Raw genomic sequence first — 21,969 nt, forward strand, 5'->3', positions numbered from 1 at the left:
TTAAATTAAACAGTCAAAATCAGACATATATTTGTGATCTGGTTTGTTTCTTCTTGGTTGTTTTTTGTTTCGTACTCTACTTCAATACCTGCAGAATAGGTATCACTACTACAAGGTTAGCTGCAATGTAAAAGAACTATCGTACATTGCCTCTTTTTGATTCATTTAGCACATGTTGTGTGAAACAGAAGTCAGGGGAAGTATGCTGCTTTAAAACAAAATTCAAGTAATTATATTTGGTCTCAATTTCAGAGTTTAAAACTGGCACTACTAATTATGTAGTAATACATATTTTCAATATAATCTACTACACTAGTTTTATTTTTGCCTCTGGTGGTTCATTGAACAAAATGTTTGAAGTAAGGAGACCTTTCACAAAAACTCTTCTGTTTTCTAGTGTGAGGGAGTTCATTATCTTCTAGCATCTCTGTAGCAAATACAGTCATGGAAGAGTGTTACTTTTTGTTTTCACATTCTATCCACAATTATTTTGGAATGGCTACCTTTAGGAAAAAAGGGTAATTGTGATGTCTTCGAAATGAATGGACTGTATTGATTTCTTTATGAAAACCTGCAATAAACTAGTTTGTTCCCCTGTTTTTAAATATTATTTATTTATTTTTCAGGTAGTTCATTATAGTGTCTCACAAAGTTATAGTTCGTTTCAGGCCTGCAGTCTTCCCTGTGTGCCTAACACCGTTTTGGGCTGCATCACAGGATGCAGCCAGTGGAGACCTCACACACAGACCTAAGGGCATAAGTAATATCACAGCTTCAGTGAAAGTAACACTTCTGAATAGGCAGCATTGGACGTTCATTGAAAATACTAGTATTTTCAGTATTTATTTTTTTATTATTTCCTGAATGAAATATAAACATTTCTTGTGGAAAAAAGGTACTTCAAAAACCACACATCCAGTATTTCCACTGAAAGGGAAGTTTGACCAGTTGATGGGCAATATTCACATTTCATATATCCATATTTCAATATCATTTCATATATCTTTTTCAATATCCATATTTCATAGGCAATTCTTGGAATTGTAGCACAGGATTCACAGAGGAGATTTTCTTACAGAAGCCATTATGTGGCATTGATGACAAGAAGTTTTCATTTTAGGCACTTGGTAAAAGGAGGATGTTTAGCTTTTACTAAAAAAAATGACACAGATATATTATTGTAATTTACAGAATTATCTCTAGAGTCAGGTATCTCTTGTTGCAATGTAATCCCTTTGTGCTGTTCTTGAAAGAATTTGATGATTGGAAAAGATTGCTATTTTCTGAAACAACAAGCCAACTTCAGCTCCATTCACATAATCTTTAGTTGAGATTAGGTATTTATCTAGTCAAGACGGTAGACTGTTGTGTCTGTAAACTTGCTCCATAGAGAATCAAAATGCTAGTGTTAGTGTTGGTATGAATCCAAATTTCATTTCCAGATGTTCTGAAAGATTGTATTTTCCCATGCTTTTCTTCTATCTGATAAATCTGTCTGTTTCTTCAAATCTCTAGACATAAAGCTCGTAAGGACCAAAAATTTGGATTCTGTCTGGTGAAATTTAGGAAGTCATTCATACTACCCAATATGTGGTGTTTCCCATTGAAATTGTTTTATAGCCAAATCTGGGAAACAAAGCAGTATTGAAGTGAAAAGCAATATAAAGACAATGGAACAATCTAACCAGCATGAAATGATATAAATGAAAGCATGGAAGAAAAAAGATTATTAGGATAGACTAGAAAGAACAGTAAGAGTCACAAATAAAACATTTATGACCTAGTCCTGGTTTTCTAAAGTCACACTTCTATCAATTCAGCTTACTAAATCCCTTAATTCATGAACAGCAATAGCAGTGAGTATTCACCTCTGTCTCTCATAGCATTACTGGATAAAGAATAAAAGTAAACAGCTAGCATATTTACTTTTCATCTTGGGCTTGCTGAATAAGTGTGCAGTATTAACTGGTACCAGAAGTGTATAACAGTGGTAAGACTCAAATTCTTTTTGCCAACAAGTTAATAAATAACTAAACCACACATTTGGGAGCAAGCACCAAAGCAATTTGTTCTTGTCAGCTAGAAGTGGTTAAATTATGAAAAATTGTCCTTTAAACATCTAACTGATCCATGAATCTAATTTGTGAACTGTATAGCATTTGGTGTGTTGTAGCACTGCGTATCTCATATTTTTCCATATTGAAAGTAGTGAGATATGACCAGTGTCAGCTTATGCCTTATATAGGTAATATCTCCAGAGAGAATAATGAGCTATAAGATATAAATAGCCTAACAAAATACATAATTCCTTTGGGAGTGGTGGTAGTGGTTATTTTAATTAACTTGTAAATTCATCATGTTTATGCAACATAAGTCTTTAATAGGTGATTTAAAAGATACTGCTTAGTCCAGTAGCAATATAATTGTGACAGTAAAGAACCATTTTGCTGAAGGAGATAAACAGAATTGTATGCGTAGAGGACAACTTTAAAAATCCTAAGCATTAAATGATTTGAAGGCAAGGTATACTGTGACGTCGAACTTGAACAGTGGGAACGGGTGTGGAAATAAACTGATACCTAAATGAGAGTCCATACAGAAGGCCTACTAGAATTGTGTCTTATGAAAATGTGGTTTTAAGATGAAGCCATTAGCCAAAAATAATATATACATGATGTCCAGCTAAGTATGTATGCAGTGCTTTTCCTCGTGTCATTTTTCCCAAACAAAAGCTTCCAAGGAAGAGATTGTGGGGCAGCTATGCTAAAACATGTAACACAACACAGCATGACACACATAAGGTAACATCCATAACATGGTGTAACATAATGTGCTTTAATGTAACATAACATAAGGTAATACAACATAATTTAACAAACATAACGTAGCATACGTGATGTAACATACATAACATAACATAGCATAGCATAACATCACATGCCATAGCAACATAACTACACTGAGGTCTGGCTTCGTTACACAAATGATACCAAACCAGCTGGCCTGGCGGTAAAACAGTGTCTTGATGGAAAAGTGCATTTTGAAGGAAAAAGAAAGAGGATGAGTTCATATTAATAGCATTTACCTCAAAGTGGTATTTAGCTCATCTATAATATATTACATGGGTGCATCTCAAAAAAGGTCACAAAGGAGAATGAATGATAAATAAAATTATTTATGAAGTGAGGAAAACAATGGTTTGCAAAGATGAACTACATTACCTTGTAGCACGTCATGATACTTTATTAATGCAAGTAGTAGTTGTTGTTGCCCACTTAAAAAATTGTAAATGAGATCATTATTTCCTGTTGGCATTTATAAAAGAAAAAAACATTTTTAGTGGTAAACCTTTTTATGTAGATACATAAATCCAAAGGTATTACCATCAATAAACCTGAAAATATAAATTAAGGCTATTTTATTAGGTTTACAGGAATTGCCTATTTTAAACAAGCTGCTGGACATGAAGAAATGAAATTCTCCTTTATTTATTCAAAATCTGTAATGGGACTTAAGAAAATGCTATGCACATATATGTATATAAAAAAATGCTCTATGTGTATATATGTATCTATTTCATTTAAATATATGTATCTTATGTAAAAATATATATGACAATTCCTTACTTTCATTCAAATAGGTAATATGGAGCATTACAGCAATTTAGTTCAAAGCTAATACAGTGAACCTAAATTTTTAAGGATTTTAAATGGTTCAGAAATATTTCAAGAGAAAACAAAATTGTATTCCACAGGAAATACCCCAATTTTCAAACTGCTGTAGATGTTACACTGAATGATGCTCCTGACTGATTTTGCAATGAAAACTAGTAATCTTCTCTTTCATTGCTTTGCTTGAATTACATGGTACAGTGTTTCCACAAAGCTGCCAGCATCCACTCTAAGCTACAACAGCCAGACTCTCCTGTGATGTATCTTCCCAGATTTTATTTTCACCATGGGAGGTGAATAAAACAATAAACGTGTGCAGCAAACACTTTACCCACTCAGCAATACCCATGCGTCATTGTATCTCTTGCCTGCTAGATGTCATGGTGCATAAATCACCTAACTGCATAAGGCAAGGAATCATATGTCTGTAACAGAAATTCTTGATTTTGTCCAACTTTGTTCTTTTCTAGCTGGTTTGTTTTTTTTTTTTTTGAGTGACTTATGTAGCTTATGAGATAAAAAGCATTAATTGAATGAAGTTAAAAACGAGCATGGGAAATGTTACATGCAACAGAGCAAACAAAGGTCTGATTCTGTCATATTTCAAAGAATACTTAATGAAATATGGACTTCTTTTAAAATGTATTTTAATACAAATTATTGCTGGCAAACTTCATTATTTTTAAGTTAACAATGACTTTTCTTTCTCTTACAGAATAATGATATAATCTATTACAATGCAAAAGACGATCAGAATGATGTAAGTAGTATGTTTCTTTTTGTTTCATTGCCTGTAATTTCAGAAAATTAAGGGATTGAAACCACTAATGAAACCTGAAGACCATCATTTAAATATTTTGCAGAAGTAAGAAACCAAGAAACCAAGAAACTTAGAAATGTCTTCAAAAGTTTCTTCAAGAGCCAGATATTACTTTGTGTTCTAGTTATTAAAATCTCTCTTCACTTATACAATCTAAGTTACTGATCAGGCAGGGAATGTGCTGGGAGAAAAAGGATCCTTACAGGAATATCAGTAACTTCTAGAAATTTAATAAAATCCTAATTATAGGACTGGAGAATCAAAATTATAAATGTAAATAATCTTCTTTACTCCAAAGAAACCTTTTTCTGGCCCTGTTTTCCAAGCTGATATTATCTTTTTCTGTATTCTTTGTAATAAATTTTTTACATGAAGGAAAGCAATTATAAAATATTACTGACAGACTATTTTCATGCAGTTTGTCACTCATATGACTGTAATAAGCCTTGGGGAAATTGAAAACCCACTCCCAAGATTTAGACTAAATGTATGATATTTCAATTCCAGATTCTACTGAAACTCTGAGTGGTTTGAAGTTTCCAGTTTGGTTTTAACTATTAAAATATTATTGTCTTCTGGCGAGAGTCCAAGTTGCCCTCACCTTTGCTTGACATAGTACAACTGCTTGACTTCATTACAGGTTTAATTTAGAAAAACGTAGAAAAAATGTGTTAAATGTATTAATCAGAATTTCCAGCATGTTTCATTTGCACTTTTTAATCAAGTATTCTTTAGAGATTGGTGGCATCACTATTATAATTGATGCTTCTGCTGTAAGACAATTAAAGAAGGTACATAGATCATGTCAAAAAGAACTATTTTATGTGCTTATATAAAGTCACAAGTACTGGAATTCAGATGCAACAAAGACTACAGTCCTCAGTTTTAAAGTTTGCATGATTTAAATAAAAGTCATTAAAAGTAACCTAAATTTGAAAGACACTGGTCTCTTCTCATCTAATTCACTGAAACTGCAGGTGCTAATAATTTCTGGAAACAGAATTACAAAGCTTAAATGTTGGAATTTTATTCTAAATGTACCATAAAGTGATGGTATATTGTGGTGTGAAGTAAAAGACCCTGCTCTATCTGTTATGATTTAATAGTATTGGGAAAGGTCTCGAGGTGACTACTTCTACAACCTAAATCCAAATTTGTTTGGCAAGGTGGGAAAGGAAATACTGTTCCAGAGTTAATCTCATTTTCTTTGGCTTTCTTTGGTTAGTCCTTTCTCCCACACCCCCAGAAAAGCCCCAAACACCACCAAATCCCCCTACTAAAACAAACAAAAAGAAAGAAACAAAATGTATTACTCCACCATGTGTCCTATTTGAATCTCTGTTTCAGTTTCATTTCTTTTATGTCTTTTTGAACTCTTGAAATGAAGTTTGTAATAATCTGTGTTATTGAGCTAAGAATAGTTCCCATGTGAATGTAGCAGTATTTATGCTTGTGTTGCCACTGTGATCAGTAATATAACTTGAAAGAAGAAGAAATAAGGATAAGCTGGTCAATGATTCGATACAGATTTTTTTTTTTAAATTTGAATCCAGGTTTTCAGCTATCTATGCAAATACAACAGACTCTTCTCCCTTGTTCCTGCTTGAAAAATGCTTGAGAGGGCATAGGTGGTATCTTTTTTCTTAATAAAGAAAGAGTTTAATAGAATCATCTCTGAAGCACTGGATAGTAAAACTGCTTTTGCCGCCCATTCTTTGCTGTCTCTTACTGATACGCAGATTGACTCCACAACTCGTTAAAGTTGTAAAGTAGATATGCTTTATTCAGCTGAGGCGCATGGGGGATAGTTCCTCCAAAGGCATGTGCACCCCAGTGTCGTTTTCCCTCTACATTTATTCTCTAAAGTGTTAAATATGCAATAGGTTACACAACACGCCTGTACATACTCATATCCTTTTCCCGCTTCATATTATAATGAGCTAAAGCTTCCTTCATGCCTGCGCAGTGCCTCCTGGTGGTCGTGGGCAGGGGTCTCGAGATGAAGTAAACGAGTCTTCCTCACTCGGACTTTTCACCTCTGTCTTGCACGCATGCTCACCAGTCCCCTGGCTTTGGCTCAAACCGCAGTTCCAGTCTCAGCCGGGTCTTAACCAGATGTATGGTGTTGCAAGTGCAAACTTTGACCGCCGGTTCCCCTTATCTGATGTTCTTTCCTTTCTTACGCAAGTTTACATTAAACACCAGCTGCACTTTTAGACAAATACTTATTGTTAACTAAAGAGATTGAAGATAACATAGGTTTAACGTTCGGTTATTAATTCAGGCCCCCTGTCATTGCAAGTTCATATTGTTTTCTTCTGTGCTGTAAGCCTTCATTTAATGAAAGGACATGATATTATAATTCTCTTTCAGTATAAAAAGGAATAATCAGCCACAGAAGTTTATTTATGAAAATTAGTTATCTAAGCTAGTCACTGCGGATTTGTATGGAGAGTTGTTGAGTTTTTCATGAGGTAGGTGCCTATAGTCAGCTGAATCACTTCTAGCTGTGTGTTTCCCTCTGTTGACCAGGTTCTTATGACAGACCCTTTTAGACCTTAGATTTTACATGTTCAAGAATTAGAATAAAGGAATCTCACAGGTCCTGGCTGCCAGCTTTTGTCTCCACTCACCCTTTTAAAATTATAGCTTTATCAGAAGAACAGTCCTCTAACCTAAATTCTGTGTATTTTTTTCTGTGTATGTTAATATGCTGCTCCCTGTTTATGTATGGCATTCAGGAGATTCTTCTCCCTCATTTTTCATCTGCTGTCTCGATGGGCCTTTTTTAATCTAATGACTGTGTTTGCTTGGACTGAGAAAATAAAAAGGGAATGTGAAGACTGATCATTCTTTGGCCTTTGGAATTTTCAGTCTCCCAGATAAAACAATCAATTTGTAAGCTTTTAGTCCATCTATCAGTAATATACCTTTTGTACTCTTTATCGTACAACAGCAATTAGATCCTACTTGCTTATTTCCCCACAGCGCTGAATGTAATGTGTGAACACTTCATGGTAATTAATGAGTTTTATCCTCACAACAAAGTAGGAGGCATTATAGTCTCATTTTTCATATCTCATAGGAAGATAATGATCAAACTTGTAATTTAATACAGGTCTCCTAGGTTTCCATTCACTGTCCTTTTTCCCCCAAACCCTTTCAGTTTGATGTATTGCAGCCTGGGTTGTGCACTTTAATTTGCAGCTGTCAGCTGCTTGTGCTGTATTTGGACAAATGCTGTGGTGGTTTTATTGGATAACTGAGTGGCACCACATGAAGATGCCCTTTGCTATTAGTTTCAATATTGCTTTGCCTGTTTTCTCTTCTTGCCCTTTGTACCCCACTCTGTTTATGGTCATCTTTACTTCACTGTTCAGTTTTCCTCTTTTTTTTTATACTGGCCTCCATTTTATTTCTAGTGATTCTACATCTTCTTTATAGATTCTCTGTAAGTCTAATTTTATTGTTTCCTTTTGTTCAGGTAATTCTCTCCAGTGTGCACCAAATCGTTCAGTGGCTTAATTTTCATTCTTCCTTGATTCATTCCTTAATGTTTCTCTCATCTCTTCTTTCCATCTTGCTCCTTTTCTACCTTTTTTAGGGTCATGGTTTTATAAACTCTTTCCTGCACAAGTTACTACAGCCTAAGGAAAAGGAGATTGAAATTTTTCAGTGATTAACTGAAAAGACTAACGATTACAATTAAAGAAACAAGTATTTCTTTATCATGAAACCAGCCACACCTCACTGGAGGATTGCAGCTCATCTGTAGGTCTTACATCTGTAGGCTTTAATTGGAACCAATCAGTTGCATCTCCTGGCATGAGCTGTGTGCCTAGTTAGCACAAGTGATTTTATTAGAGAATGCCTCCATCCAGCTTCATGTTGAATTGTGGTCATGACTAACAAAGCAGTACTTCTTGTGCAGTTATTGATCAGGTATTAAGTAATAGGAGCACTTTTTAATGTTATTTTACTGAATTAACATGGAGGCTCTAGAATTATGGGTCCCTTTGGGAGCTGCTACCTGCACAAAATGTAAATTCATTCTGTGATGAGAGTGTGTGGGTTCCACTAGTGGGAAGCGATCTCGAGCATGCGTATGTCTGTTTTAAATATGAAAACCATTTTTTTTATTACTTAATAAAACTTGCAAGGTGAAATCTTTTATAACTGATAAGCTGTCATTGCCACATGGATTTGATAATATTCTTAATTCATTATGCCTTATTATTTTGGAATAATATGTAAACCATTATCTCCCTGAGTTTAAAACTGCAGCATAAATGCAGCTATCAAGGGGTGGGTTTTTTTTGTTGTTGTTGGAGTTTTGTTTTCCCAAATAATAATGATAAAAAGATATCTCTACATCAAGTTGAAATCTGTTGTAAAACTAAGAAAGGTTCATTCATTATGTGTGAATATAAACATCATTTAAAAAAATTCCTGGTGGGTTTCAACATACCACAGTTCTGGACATATAAATTGAATTTCTCCCTGTAACGGCTATTAGCCATACAGGCAAATGACAAATTCTAGCATTTTTTGATATAGACATGGGTGACATTTTGCCAAGGTAGTTTGTTCTTAGAATGATGTGAGATATAAGAGGGAAAGAACATTTGTGCTAGTATAAATTATATCTACTATTATGAAAGACTGTCAGAGTAGGATTGTTGATACACCTGTATAGAGAACATTTATAAAACCTTAGAAAAGTTTCATTAGACTATGAATTGCTACTCTGTAATAAATGTCATTTTTTTCAAATATATTTCAATTTTTCTAAAATATATCTTGAACATTAACCTATATGATTTGCTACTGGCATTAGTACTTGGAATTAATAATTACATCTATAACACATTTAAAATTTTATTAAGTGGGAAAATTTATATATTCCCATAGATATCCTAACATAATAAAGACATCTCCTGGATATTGCACTTCTTGATTCCTGAGAGTATTCCCAGCCTCTGTATTGTGCTTCTCAAATATACAACGCATTCAGAGATATTACTCTGTAAAGTTTTTGTATCCTAGATATCATAGAGCATACTTACTATGCTACATATGTTGAAAAATTTCATTTGAATTAATATGTTTGAAAATAAACTTCTCTGAAAAGGTAGATCCATATTTTATCTCTTTCATGTAACTAATTACACTTTGTGGAGTTGTATCTTTTGCACTGTAACGCATAAAAAAAAATAATGCTTATGATTAAAATGCACACTTCTTACTGTAGTGGAGAGGTACAAAAATTTTTTTATAAGATAGCACACAGGGTCTTATCTGTGGTGTATGGGGAGGAGAACTAAGTAGGAAAACCATATTTTTATGTTCTTTGGTCTGACATCTGTTGTTCATCTTTTTTTATACAAAAGAATTTATTTCTAGTAATTTCATAGTACCTTGACTTCCAGATCTTTTAGGGAAATGCATTCTCCAGGATTTTTGCTGAGCACTTTCCTTTGTCGTGTCTGGAATCCACTGTTATCATTTTTACTAGACAATTTGGGAAATGAGCATTGGAACTGATAGTGAGGGCACAATTGACATTGTCTACTTTAGTACCCAGAATTTTTGCATTGTTCACTAAGGAATGTGTGCCTTTTACCATGTATCACTGGGAAATGTGTTAGGTTTTTCCATTTCAATGCATTTAGGTAAGTTTCAGTACAACCCGTAGGGAGAAAAGACAGTCCTTTGAGCTTCCTATTGAAATTATGATGATCTATTGCCATAGGAAGCAGGGGTTCTTGGGTTTTGGGTTTTTTGATTTTGTTATTTTTTTGTAATCATTATTATCAGTTTTTTAATATTCTGATTTAAAAACTCAATGTCAGGTTTATATCCCTTTGTTCAAATTTGTGTAAGTCTTCTCCCAAATGAATATACATTCGAGCCTGCAATGAAAAATACATGATAATGAAATATATGACTGCCCCAAAGCTATCCCTACCTGTGAATCAGAGTTATGAAATAATAATGGCAAGAGTGACAACTGTAGTTGTCAGTGACCTAAAAAGGATGAGGATGTTCTTAATGCAGAGAATCCTACCTTGAAGGCAAATTTGCACAAAAGAGCAATGCTTGAAGTCTCTCCATGAAGGGTAAGTTTATGCCACATCAAAGATCAGAATTCAGTCCTAAAGGTAGTGATTCATCAGTTTAATAAAAACATTCTTGTTTCAGGGTATTTCCTACCAATATTAAATGCATGAGCGATAGTAATTGCAGTGAATGCAATGAATAATTATTTATTGGTAAATAAAAGCAACTTCAAAAGCTGAACCTGTTATAGAAAGTTTATAGCACTTGAAGTAGTGATTTTAAGGCTTTGTCGCCTAATTTCAGATACCAATCTTGTACAGGTATTTTGACATGTCACTTGGAAATGTGTGGGTCATATTCACCAAAATGAATGACAGAATCTGATGTTTTTTCACATGATTGTTTGAAGGTGGAAGTAGTCTTTGAGAATTGCAAGTCATATCAAGATTGCTGGAATGGAACACTTACAATATTTTTAAGAAGATTTAACATGTAGACTCAAAATAGCTAAAATCACCAAAATCTTTGAGTCATATTTTCAAGTTTAAGAAGTTAAAAAAGACAAAGTGCTGATAGATGTATCTTCTGAGGTTCTACTGATCTACTGCTTACTCATATGTCAGATGAATCAGATGAAATAAATGATCAAATGAACCCTTCATCATGAGTGAGATAAGAGGTAATTATTATAATTACATAATTGCCTTTAATATTCAGATTGTATATGGGGCAAAGCTGATGCTCTGTAATCCTCATTCTGGGAAGTCTATGTAATTACTATTAATTAATTGGGAGATTACCATGTAGTTTTGCTTTCCTCAGATGACATGAAATGCTGCTTTACTCGGGGATGTAATACCATATTTGCTTTCTTAGAGATGCTTTCAAAGTTTTTTATGATTCCAAATATATCTCCAAACAATAAATAATCTATTCATTGCAGTGTTTGGGGATTTTCAGGAAGTTTCCTGTAGTTTATTTGAAATGTGGTTCTCTGCCTGTTCGTGCCCCTGACTGCAAATAAGAGCATTTCTGAACTGGCCAGTGCAATCTGCAAAAAGGCCAGATCACTTTTCCTGGCCTTTCCATATGCTTGTTGTCAACATGCTTTACCCCTGTTGTTTTTTGGAGACTATGTGAAAAAAAAAAAATAGACTGAATAGGACAACCACATCCAATACAAAGCATTTCATTTGTAGGTGTTTGTAAGTGGATGATCAGGCTATTCTGTGAAATATCCATCTTTCTTACTATGTCCAGTGTTCTTTTCCTGCAGTTCTCTTCAATAACATCTCTAGTTTACAGTGCTTGGCATAAAAATGTCAAAGCAGCAGAGCTTCAGAATTGAAGCTTCTCATTTTATGCAAGGTCATGTCTTGAGTAGGGCTGAGGAGGAAGCAACCTAGGAGTTAGCTTCAGGAACATTTCTTGCCCACAGGGCTGTGGAAAGGTTTTCTGTGCTTTTGTCTTCTGACTCAAAAGTTTTTCAGAGGTTTTAATGTTGGTGTGTGAGAGGTGGATTAAAGCCACTCTTGCAGCTCTCTTTATGGTGTGCGTTGCAAATAACTTTTAATCCAACAGGGAATCACATTGTCTAGACCCTAAAAACTTTTGAGCTTGTCTTCAGTTTGACCTGTTTCTTCATTCTTTTTCCTTCTGATGTTCTTCTTGGGCACATTATCCTTCTAAAATTTCCCCAGTCTCTGTGAATGCCATTCTTCTAATTTATTGCATTGTTAGGATTTCCCCATACAGGTGTTTTTAAATATATAAAAATAGTCTTGCATAGTGTTAGGGCAATTTGCTTAAATTATTAGACCGTATTTAATCTGCAGGGAAAGTCTATGGTCCATATGTAACCCAGAGGTCAGTAAATGGCTTAACATTACCTACTGGTTTTATCTACCTAGATACAGCTGGCATTTAATTAGTGAAAAGATGCATTATATTTATGTGAGCATGAATTAATGAGTGATGTTTGGATAGTGTTTTGAGCCCCATTAGTGTTAACTCAGAGGATCACAGGAAAAAAAACAGATTAGAAGGATTTATGGAGGTCATGTAGTCTAACCTCCTTCTCAAAGCAGGGCTTTACTGTTATTAAGGTTGCTGTTGACACAGAAGATGGAACAAATTAAGAACAAAGAGCAATAACCAATCAGTATGCTGCAGGATGTACAAAATCTGGACCTAAGCAGTATGACAGAAGGTAAGAATGCATTGTGAAACAGGATCAGTTGATGGCTTAGCAAAGCGTGGCAAAGGCAACTGCAGCAGATGACAAAATTCAAACTAATTAAATGTTCACATTCAGTTGATATTATAAGTAATTCTCAATGAAGCATTAAGATGATTTAATAGTTCTTGCTCCTCAGGGGTATGATCTTTAATCAGATGTCGGGATGGGAAGAGGTAGGCAGTGTGAGTCATTCCAACAAGGGTAGAACAGTTCCTAGCTTGAAATTTAATTGGGTGATGTATAAAAAATCTAAATTATGTAGAGTGCATTTTGGTCTTGAAATTACAGACAACCAAGTATTCCATGGGACATTTGTCAACAATGGATATTTTTATTTTGCTTTATTACATAACTTTGAGTACTTTAATGGGATCTGAATGATCAATTATTTAAAGGAGGCTATGAATTTTAAAGGATTTTTTTTTTTTTTTATAATTAACTGGGCTTTCTTGAACTCCTCATAACGTTTTAATGAGTTAGAGTAAAATGTGCTATTATTCTGCTATGACTCTGTATTCCTAGTGCTGGCTAATGATACTATCTTATCCAGTGAAGCTGCTACTGAAGTCAGTGCTGAAGAAAGCAGCTCTGTGCCAAACATAATAACTTAAGAGCAGGTAGAAAAGTCACTTTTAGTGAAAACTCTGGACCCAAACCCCTGAGTTTCCTAAGGCCATCACCCTATACAGAAGAGCACCAAGCTGGGAGGTTCAGGTGGAGTTGTAACTCCCTTGTAACATGAATAGGATGAACAACCCAGGAAGAATATGGAGATGGTGCCTGAATCTTCAGTAATGGAGGGGGAGGTTTAGGAGTAACTCAAGCTAATCAGACATAAGTTAATGGGACCAGATGGGATGGATCCAAGGGTGATGTTATTGTAAGGCAGCTCTCCATCATCCTTGAAACACTGGGGAGGTTAGGAGAAGTTGCTGATGATGTGGGAATGTGAAAATGTCACAATAACTTTAGGAAGATAAATACATTTTATGTGCTTAAATATTTAAAATTCATATTATATTTTATCTGACATTGTAATTAAAGAGAAAGCAGCAGAGGACAGAAATGGATTTTTGCATACTGATGTTACAGCAGCAGACTTTACACAGCTTTGCTTTGAAGGTCAGCTGTAATCTGTACTAATGAGAAAAGAATAAACCTTCCAGTTCTTTTCTTATTAAGGAAGAAATCAAGGTTTCAACAAATATAATTCTATCTCACTAAAATATCCTGCCAGTTTTCAGAAAGACAAGCTGATTGCACAGGTCTGTCTGTGCATATTAAGCATATTAATTGCTAATATGCTTAGGTAACCGGATTTTCAGCCCCTCATCCTGCCACCTCATCTAACCTCCTTAGCCCTACCTTGTTGGAACACTTACAGAATAGAGTCTTTTCCTCTTCAAATCAGACACATGTATATTGTGGCTTGATTGCTTCAGACCTGTGCTTGCAAATGGTCTCCCTGTTCTCAGTGGACATTTGTTGCAGGAACAGAGTGTCTCAGGCAATCTGTAATTCTAGTTTTCAAGCAAATATCAAGGAGATGGGGGAATGTCTTGGCTTAGAAAGTGGAACAAGTTCCATTTTATCTAGTAGGAATTTAAATTCTTACATTCAGTTTAAAAGGGTAAATCTGAGCAGATGTGTCGTCCAGGTCCTCTGGAAAAGTATTAGTTAAACCTATTTGAATTTTTAGTATGATGTATTGCCATGTTCTGCCCCATTTGGACTGCTAGTCACAGAATTCCTTCTTTAATACTTGACCAGCCACATGCTGACTCCCTTCTCTAGTCCTCAGACTTCCAAGTCCTTCCATAGTAAATTAATTACATCAAGGATTCATTTATTCATGAAACCAAACTCATGATACAGTGAATTTTGTGAATAGGTTGGAATACAAAGCAAGAGTAGACACTATTATGTTTAAGATATATATAATAATTCTATGGGCATCTAAAATTTCTGATCAGGAGCTTTGAACTATGAAGGTCAGATAAATGAATGCACACAGAGGGTTTTGAACCATGCATAAAAATAATATAGTTGTGCATGCAGTAGGAAGGGGCAAGCCTTTAAGTGGGTGTGCAGAAATGATTATCAACAAAAGATTACCCAGATCCTGTATATATATTATATCTATTCTTATGTTTGTATATGCAAATATGTGTATATATTCTTATGTTTAACACCTCTCTGTTGTCTCACAGGAAAAGTGAGAATATTTAAGTTCTGAGCCAGCTGTTTTCTTATTTTATGTATAACACTTTTTGGTCAAGTTTTATCCCTAAGAGTAGACAGAAGAATGTCATCTTACTTAAAATCTTAGTGTAGCTGAATGAAGACCACAGTCCCCCGCTGACACACACAAACAAAAAGGAAGTAAACTGTTTGCAGTTCTGTCACAACCATCTAAAAGCACTTGGCAGTTTTCCCACAGCTGGAAAATCACATCTATCGAAAAGGAAATAAAAGAAGGTGTCAGAAGGCAATGCACTCATGACATTATCTAAACTGCTGTGAAAGTGCTATGGCTATTAGGATTGCATTTTAGCTGCCTCTTCAAAATTAACTTCTCGCTATCTTGTCCTTAGAAGAGCTGTTTCGTCCTTTGCTTGCTGCAGGCGTATTGCTGAGCTGTCTGCTTCAAGTGACATCTCATTTTACTCTTGCTGTCGGGTCCAGCTGTAACTTTTTAATGGGGCCACAAGCAGTGTTGGAGGGGCTGTGTATGTAGTTCTACTGTATTACTTTCCTCAGAGAAAGAAAAAAAAACAACAAAAAAGCAACATTGATTTTGAGTAAGGAACTGAGTGTAGGAAAAATTCTATGGTTATTTTGTGCACGATAGTGTTCGTTTGTACAGAGTGGATCTGTACTATGCTAAAAGAACCATAGGCAATGAGACTCCACCGTCATTCTCTAAAACAGAATTGATAGGGACAACATGGTTTCATGCAAAACACAGTCCCTAGATATTAGGGCAATGGAGAATACTAGCAACCAATTCCTTTCTATTTTGCATAGGCATGAAATTAGGTGCTATTGTTTCTTGCTGGCTATCAGTTCAGGAATTAAATGAAATCTACCTTTTATTCTTTTGTCCTGATGCTAAACCTATTCTGATGCTTTGAGCGACTTCTACATTGTTTCTGCAGAGAGTCTAGCTTCAGAAAACCACTGAAGATTGTTTCAGTTTGGTCATGGGGTTTGTGTGTTTCATGGATGGTATTTTTTCAATTAATATTATGTTTCTGGTGTCCAGTTTTCAACATTTGCAATAAGCAAAACCCGGTAAGTTCTGTATTTGTGGAAAAAATATTTCCCATTTCTACAGTAACCAGTGCTTTTCAGCTAACTGAATGTTTACTGGTAGAGATACAAAATCCACTCATCTTCCCATGGCTGTGATGGTGAAAAATAAGTGAATGCTGTGGAAAGGAACTGAGATATGTTTGGCTGCAGTGAAATGAGCAGCTAAACTATGGCAGAGATTCTTGAAATGACCTTGGTTTATTTCACTTTAATGGTTGTTTCCTTCTCTTTACACATCTTTCAGTGATAGTTATTGGTAGAAAGCTTCCACTTACCTCATGTAGATATATTAATTTGTTTGCAAAGCTCTTGAGAGACAAATTGCATTATTTCTGCTGTGTATTTGGCTTACAAAAACCAGAAAGCAACCTCCAGTTTATTTTAGATCATGCCAAAAGTGATTTAGCCAAGATGGCAAAGAACAGCTGCAGAAGAACCCACTTTACCTGAAGTTTAGCTGTTATATCAAATTCCCTTTATTCTGATGGTGAATAGTAGACACCTGAAAGAAGTATTTTATTTATTTTAAAACAGAAAGTCTTAAAATGGCACAAATGTGAACTGAAGAGAGAAATTGATTCTATCTGCCTCACTTGGGAGGGAGAAATTGGTCTGGCGATTCATTGCAGAGGAGTGAGTTACTTTGCTGACTGTCAGTGGTAGGTAACAGTGTAATTCAATAAGTGAAGGCCAGGTTTGAATAGATAGAAAATTAATCTTCAGCCAGTATCTCCAGTGGGATTTTCCTGTGACAGTATTGATTGCATTTCAGCTTCTGACTTTAGAGAAATATCGGTTGGAGTTGCATTTTAATTGTATTCACATGTTGGATTACTTTGATTGAAAATATGTGTTTTGCTACTTTCCAGAAAAGAAAGTTTAACTTGGTATTAAAACTGCACCAACCAATGCCACAACCTATCAGGCTTTTGATGAAAATTCCAGACTAAAATAAATAATAACATTGAGGTGTTCCTTTTTAATATATATATTCATTATTTAACTTAGATGTAACTTGAAATTAATGAATTTGACAAATGAAAAGTAAATAGTTTTCACCTTATATAGAAGGATCCACCATGAACATTGCAAGTTTAAGGCCTCGCACAGACTTAGTCTTGCTGATCAGTATGTAGTGGACCAAGTGATTGCAACACTACTCTGCCTGTAATCCTGATACTTTCTTGTTGTGTGCAGAACTAGCTCAGGTATCTTATGTGAAGGAAACTGTAGAACTATGAAAAAATGTTGTCATTTGAGGTTTCTCTGGGGTTCTGGGGGCAGATAACTACATTATTTCAATATCTACTTTGAATGTCACAAAATACTCCCAGGAAAAGTTGAAAATTGGGGTGCAAAAGCTTCTGCATTACTCTATGCAATTTGTGTAGATCCACCGCCCTGCATGGCTGGAGACTGAGAAGAGATATTCATGGTTTTGTTTTGATATCATGGAGTATTGGTGGGAAGAATAACAGACAGATATCATATGGTATGGAATATCCCTTTAGGTCATTTTGGGTCAGCTGTCCTGGCTGTGTCCCCTCCCGAACTCTTGCCCACCTTCAGCCTAGTGGTGAGAATGTTGGAGAGATATTGATATTGTGAAGCATGCTGCTCAGCAGTAGCCAAAACATTGGTGTGCTATCAACACCTTTATAGCTACCAACACTATATGCAGGCTGCTTTGGGGAAAATTAACTCCATCACAGCCAGACCCTGGGATGTTTTTCCTTTCTGGTAGTTTTAAGAGAGTGGGATACTGGATCAAAACATTTCAGGCTGTGTCGTACAAGTATTTGTTGCTTTTCTAATCCACATCCAAGCACCAAACATTATTCTCTTAGAAGTATCTAAATGCAAAAGTATGATATTCACAAGTCCTCTTCCATAACAGAGGTCATCATGTCCATTAGAACTATTAATGAATATAATACCACACACGTGAAAGTAAAAGGCAACATGTAGTCTTAGGTGTTCCAAGAAAAATAATGATTTTTAGGTAATTTGCACATTTTAGCAATTTAGATTATTTCATACCATTATATACCTGGATTTTACCTGGTAATAGATTTGCTTTTGTAAAAAATCATCCTTTACTTTCAGTATTAAGGGTTATGCTTCCCCCTCTGTCTCATCCACCACCGTGGGCTTAAGTGCTAAGTAACACATTTAACTTCTTAGCATAAGATATAGTAGTTTTGCTGCATAAGAATAGTCAGAATTATTGTCCACCTTCTATTCTTCCAGAGATTCATCTCACCTAATTCTACACTTGAGTTGCAGTCTTCTACATCTAGACAACTTCCCCTAGGGCTAGCTTTATAGTCAATGGAAAGTAGGAGGCACTTCTAAGATATGACTCATGTCTAATTAAGACAAGATGAACTGCACTCTAAAAATGCCCCTTTTTCTTCATTGACTATGAAGGCAGCCTGGGGTGATGAGCTCAACACTGCTATGTTGTTGAAATGAGTGGATGTCACTGGTTAGATGAGTTCTGCCCTTTGTGGTTCCAAAGGAAACCACCTCATTGAAACCCATCTTAGACTGCTGCTTACTTTAGGCAACATTTGATCCTATACCTAATATAGTATTTGGCTGTAAGTCTGTGATGAAACAAATGGTAATGTATAAGGAATAGCCTCAGCACACACATGCCTGACTGACCAGACAGGTGCTTCTTTGTCAGCACTACTTTTTTAGCAGAGCACATTTTCAATAACCAATGACTCTGTAGTATTAAAAATATCCTTATAGTTGCATACAGTTGCTGACGACTCTGTAGTATTAAAAATATCCTTATAGTTGCATACAGTTGCTGATCTGCGTAATCATTTGGTATCACAGTAGATTCACTGTTGATTTAAGTGTCTCTACTCATGCAATGGAAACTCATGCATGTTCCAGCTGCTTCTGAACCAGGTAAAGACATTACCATCTCCCTTTTGTTTGGTCTTCATGACCTCCTTGGTTTCCATGCAAGTTTTGTAGCTGAGTTAGAAAAGCCTCTACTTTTAAAAGTAGAGGTTTTTTTACTAGTTAAAAACTAATCCAAATGACTGAGTGAACTGGAAGGAATCAAGAAGCTGGGGTGCAGATAGGTGAGCGAGGATGGGAACCCAAGGCAGGCAGGTGGAGGTGAGCACCTGAGTGTTTGGGAACCTTTCTACCTAGGCAGCTGGGCAGGAGAGTAGATGAGATTCCATTGAGACTTATTATTAAAACTAGTGAACAAAACCTGTTTCAGTCAGAAGTTCTAAGAAGCCTTAGTGGATGTGCACAACTGTTTCTCAAAAATACATTTATGAAATATATATTGATGGTATCATTTTAAAAGTTGCAATTTATTATCTGCAGGAGAAAAGATACACAGGATTTATATTTAAGATTTGTTACAAATTATTACACGTGATAGAAAATAATGTATTTATCTTGCATTATTGGTGTAAAAATTCCATGCACTCATGTTGCTTAAGGTGTTAGGCTGATATTTTTCTTTTGCAGCTCTTAATTTCACTGAGTTGCATTGGGTAACTCATACTTTAAAGTATACAGAAATATTTCTGGACATGGAGCAAATAAGTGTGTTTATACACAAATGCAAAATGTTAGCTGCAAAAGAAAGGCCTCGAGCCTTTTATATAAAAAGAAACAAATGTGAATGGAATTGTTTTTAGCATACTTAGTAATATTTTGCCCTTTACATGTCTTTCTTTAAAAAGCCTGAAAAGAATGACACTGAATCTGGCAGCCAGAGAATCAGACCAGTATTTGAAGAAGATCCTGTTTTCCGACGGCAAACATCTTACCAACATGCAGCAGTCCACATACCAACAGATATTTATGAAGGCTGTAAGTAGCATGTGAACAAAGTGATTTTATTTTAATACTAAGCTTATTATTCAGTAGTACTTCAGAGATGTGGTCTTCTAGGCATATGACTGATCTTATGAATAAGCAGGGAGCTGTAGTTGAAGCTACAATCCGTTGAAGTTGAAGCTACAATCCGTTAGGATTGGATCTGAGATTCAGAAATTGAACTGAAGGTTAAAACTCTTACATGTTGTGATTTTTTAATCCATTCTTTCTCTATGCTGTGTTCTCATTTAGTACAAACAGTTCTTGACAGCTCTTCTTTACATGGTTTTGGCTTTAGGCACAGATGAGTACTGAAAACATTTTTGTGTGTCCCAAAAGCATATGCAGTTTAGGCAAGTAACATGCCCTGCGAGATGGTAGTACTTATATTGCATGCAGTACATTTCTAGAATTTCAGTGATGTATTTTAGCAGAGAATTTAAATAAATTCTTTTTAAACTATGTCAAAAATTTATATATATGCATTTACTGCTGAGGATTCTTTAATTGTGTTTCAAAATTAAGTATTTACGTTACCTCTCAGGGTGAAAATAACTTCCTTTTTCTGTACCTATCATCAAGAAAAAATCATTACCCAGTGATAACACTTTTTCATCATTCCACATGGCTGTGTGTTTTTTAAATGGGGGAAGAAAAATAGGATCTGTATTTTGAAGTTGGGGGGGGGGTGTATTATTTATTTATTTATGGTCCTAATTTCAAATATGCAGCTCTTCTCCTCTTTCAAAATCTCATAAAGTGGAAAGAGACCCTAATATGACCCGAGCTCTTTAAAATTCATGACCACAGTTGTCTGCAGCTTATACAAATGACGCAGGGATGAAAATGGAAATGTCAGTATGGTGGGGGAAGGAATCATAGTAGCTCATATTCTTATGTGGTGTGTTTGACTGACAGTCCTGGAGGATTATTCTGGGATTCTGGATTTAATAAGTGGTAAAGTGCACCTTAATTGCAGGATTATAGGGAATAGACAGGCCATTTCCTTTGCTTTTGTTTGAAGATAATTGGTACTTCACTCTTAAAATGTTATAAAAACTTGCATCAAATTATTAGCATATTTTTAAACACCATGTGAAGTTTGATATGTTTGTCGTTATAACAGTATCTAAAATGTTTGAAGTTATGTTGAATTTATACCATTTTAGATGGTATTCCTGTGTCTCTTAAAAATACATGCTAGGTAATGTTACTTTACAAACAACATAAACATTAAGAGAAGCTATGACGTCCATAGGAAAGGTGCAACTTTAGTATCTGATAAAAATAGCAGAAATGTAAATCTTTTTGGGAGAAGCAACTGTATGTGCAACATACATGGTTCATAAGAAACTCGTGATTCTTTGTGTGTGGCTATCATATTATTTACTAGACACATGGAAGCCTGCAAAATTACCAGGAAGACTAATTCTGCATCAGCAAAATCATCTTGTTGGGGGGCTGGGTAACTTTTACAGATGGTGTTTTCAGAGATAACAGCTTGAGAATGTTTAAAAATCACAGATTTCATAGCAGTAAACATAAAATTGTCACTAGGTTTTATTTTACACTAACAAAGTTCATGTGTCATCTGAAACACAGCGAGCAATTAGAGTTTAATTTTATTTTCACAAGTAATGTTATCTGCAAGCAATTTTTATAACTCTAGAAAAGCAGATAAGGTAACTTGAACCCTTTGCCATTTTACTTCCTGTTCACATGAGCTAAGCTGTGACATCTTGACAGTGGCCACTATAGTAGGGAACAGTTTTGCACTTTGAAAATAGTTTGCAATAAATCTGCAATTCCTTGTCTACATCACAGTCTGTTAGGGAACATTTACAAAACAGATATTACAACAAATCCTTCTGAGAAACAGTGGATGAGACACAGTTTACAACTTCTAGTCCTTGGAAGCCTTTTTTTTTTTTTTTTTTGACTGGATTACATCTTGGAAAGATTTTCCCTTCTTATTGTATATTTTTGTAGAATGCCAAAAGAAA

The 21,969-nt window shown here is 35.2% G+C and overlaps 1 protein-coding gene across 12 annotated transcripts in view; it reads left to right on the forward strand.

Moving 5' to 3' along the window:
• CACNA2D1 (calcium voltage-gated channel auxiliary subunit alpha2delta 1) overlaps positions 1-21,969 on the forward strand; it is a 389,699-nt gene that overhangs the window by 203,473 nt on the left and 164,257 nt on the right. For all 12 annotated transcript variants that reach the window (XM_062631969.1, XM_062631970.1, XM_062631958.1 and 9 more), the window contains exons 5-6: positions 4,387-4,431; positions 19,831-19,960. In XM_062631969.1, coding sequence (XP_062487953.1) covers positions 4,387-4,431; positions 19,831-19,960 — 175 coding nt within the window. The remainder of the gene's footprint in view (positions 1-4,386; positions 4,432-19,830; positions 19,961-21,969) is intronic.

The sequence above is a fragment of the Pezoporus occidentalis genome, unplaced genomic scaffold, assembly GCF_034315485.1.
Source record: "Pezoporus occidentalis ecotype Australia unplaced genomic scaffold, CSIRO_AGI_Poc_V1 ctg38, whole genome shotgun sequence".
Lineage (NCBI taxonomy): Eukaryota > Metazoa > Chordata > Aves > Psittaciformes > Psittacidae > Pezoporus > Pezoporus occidentalis.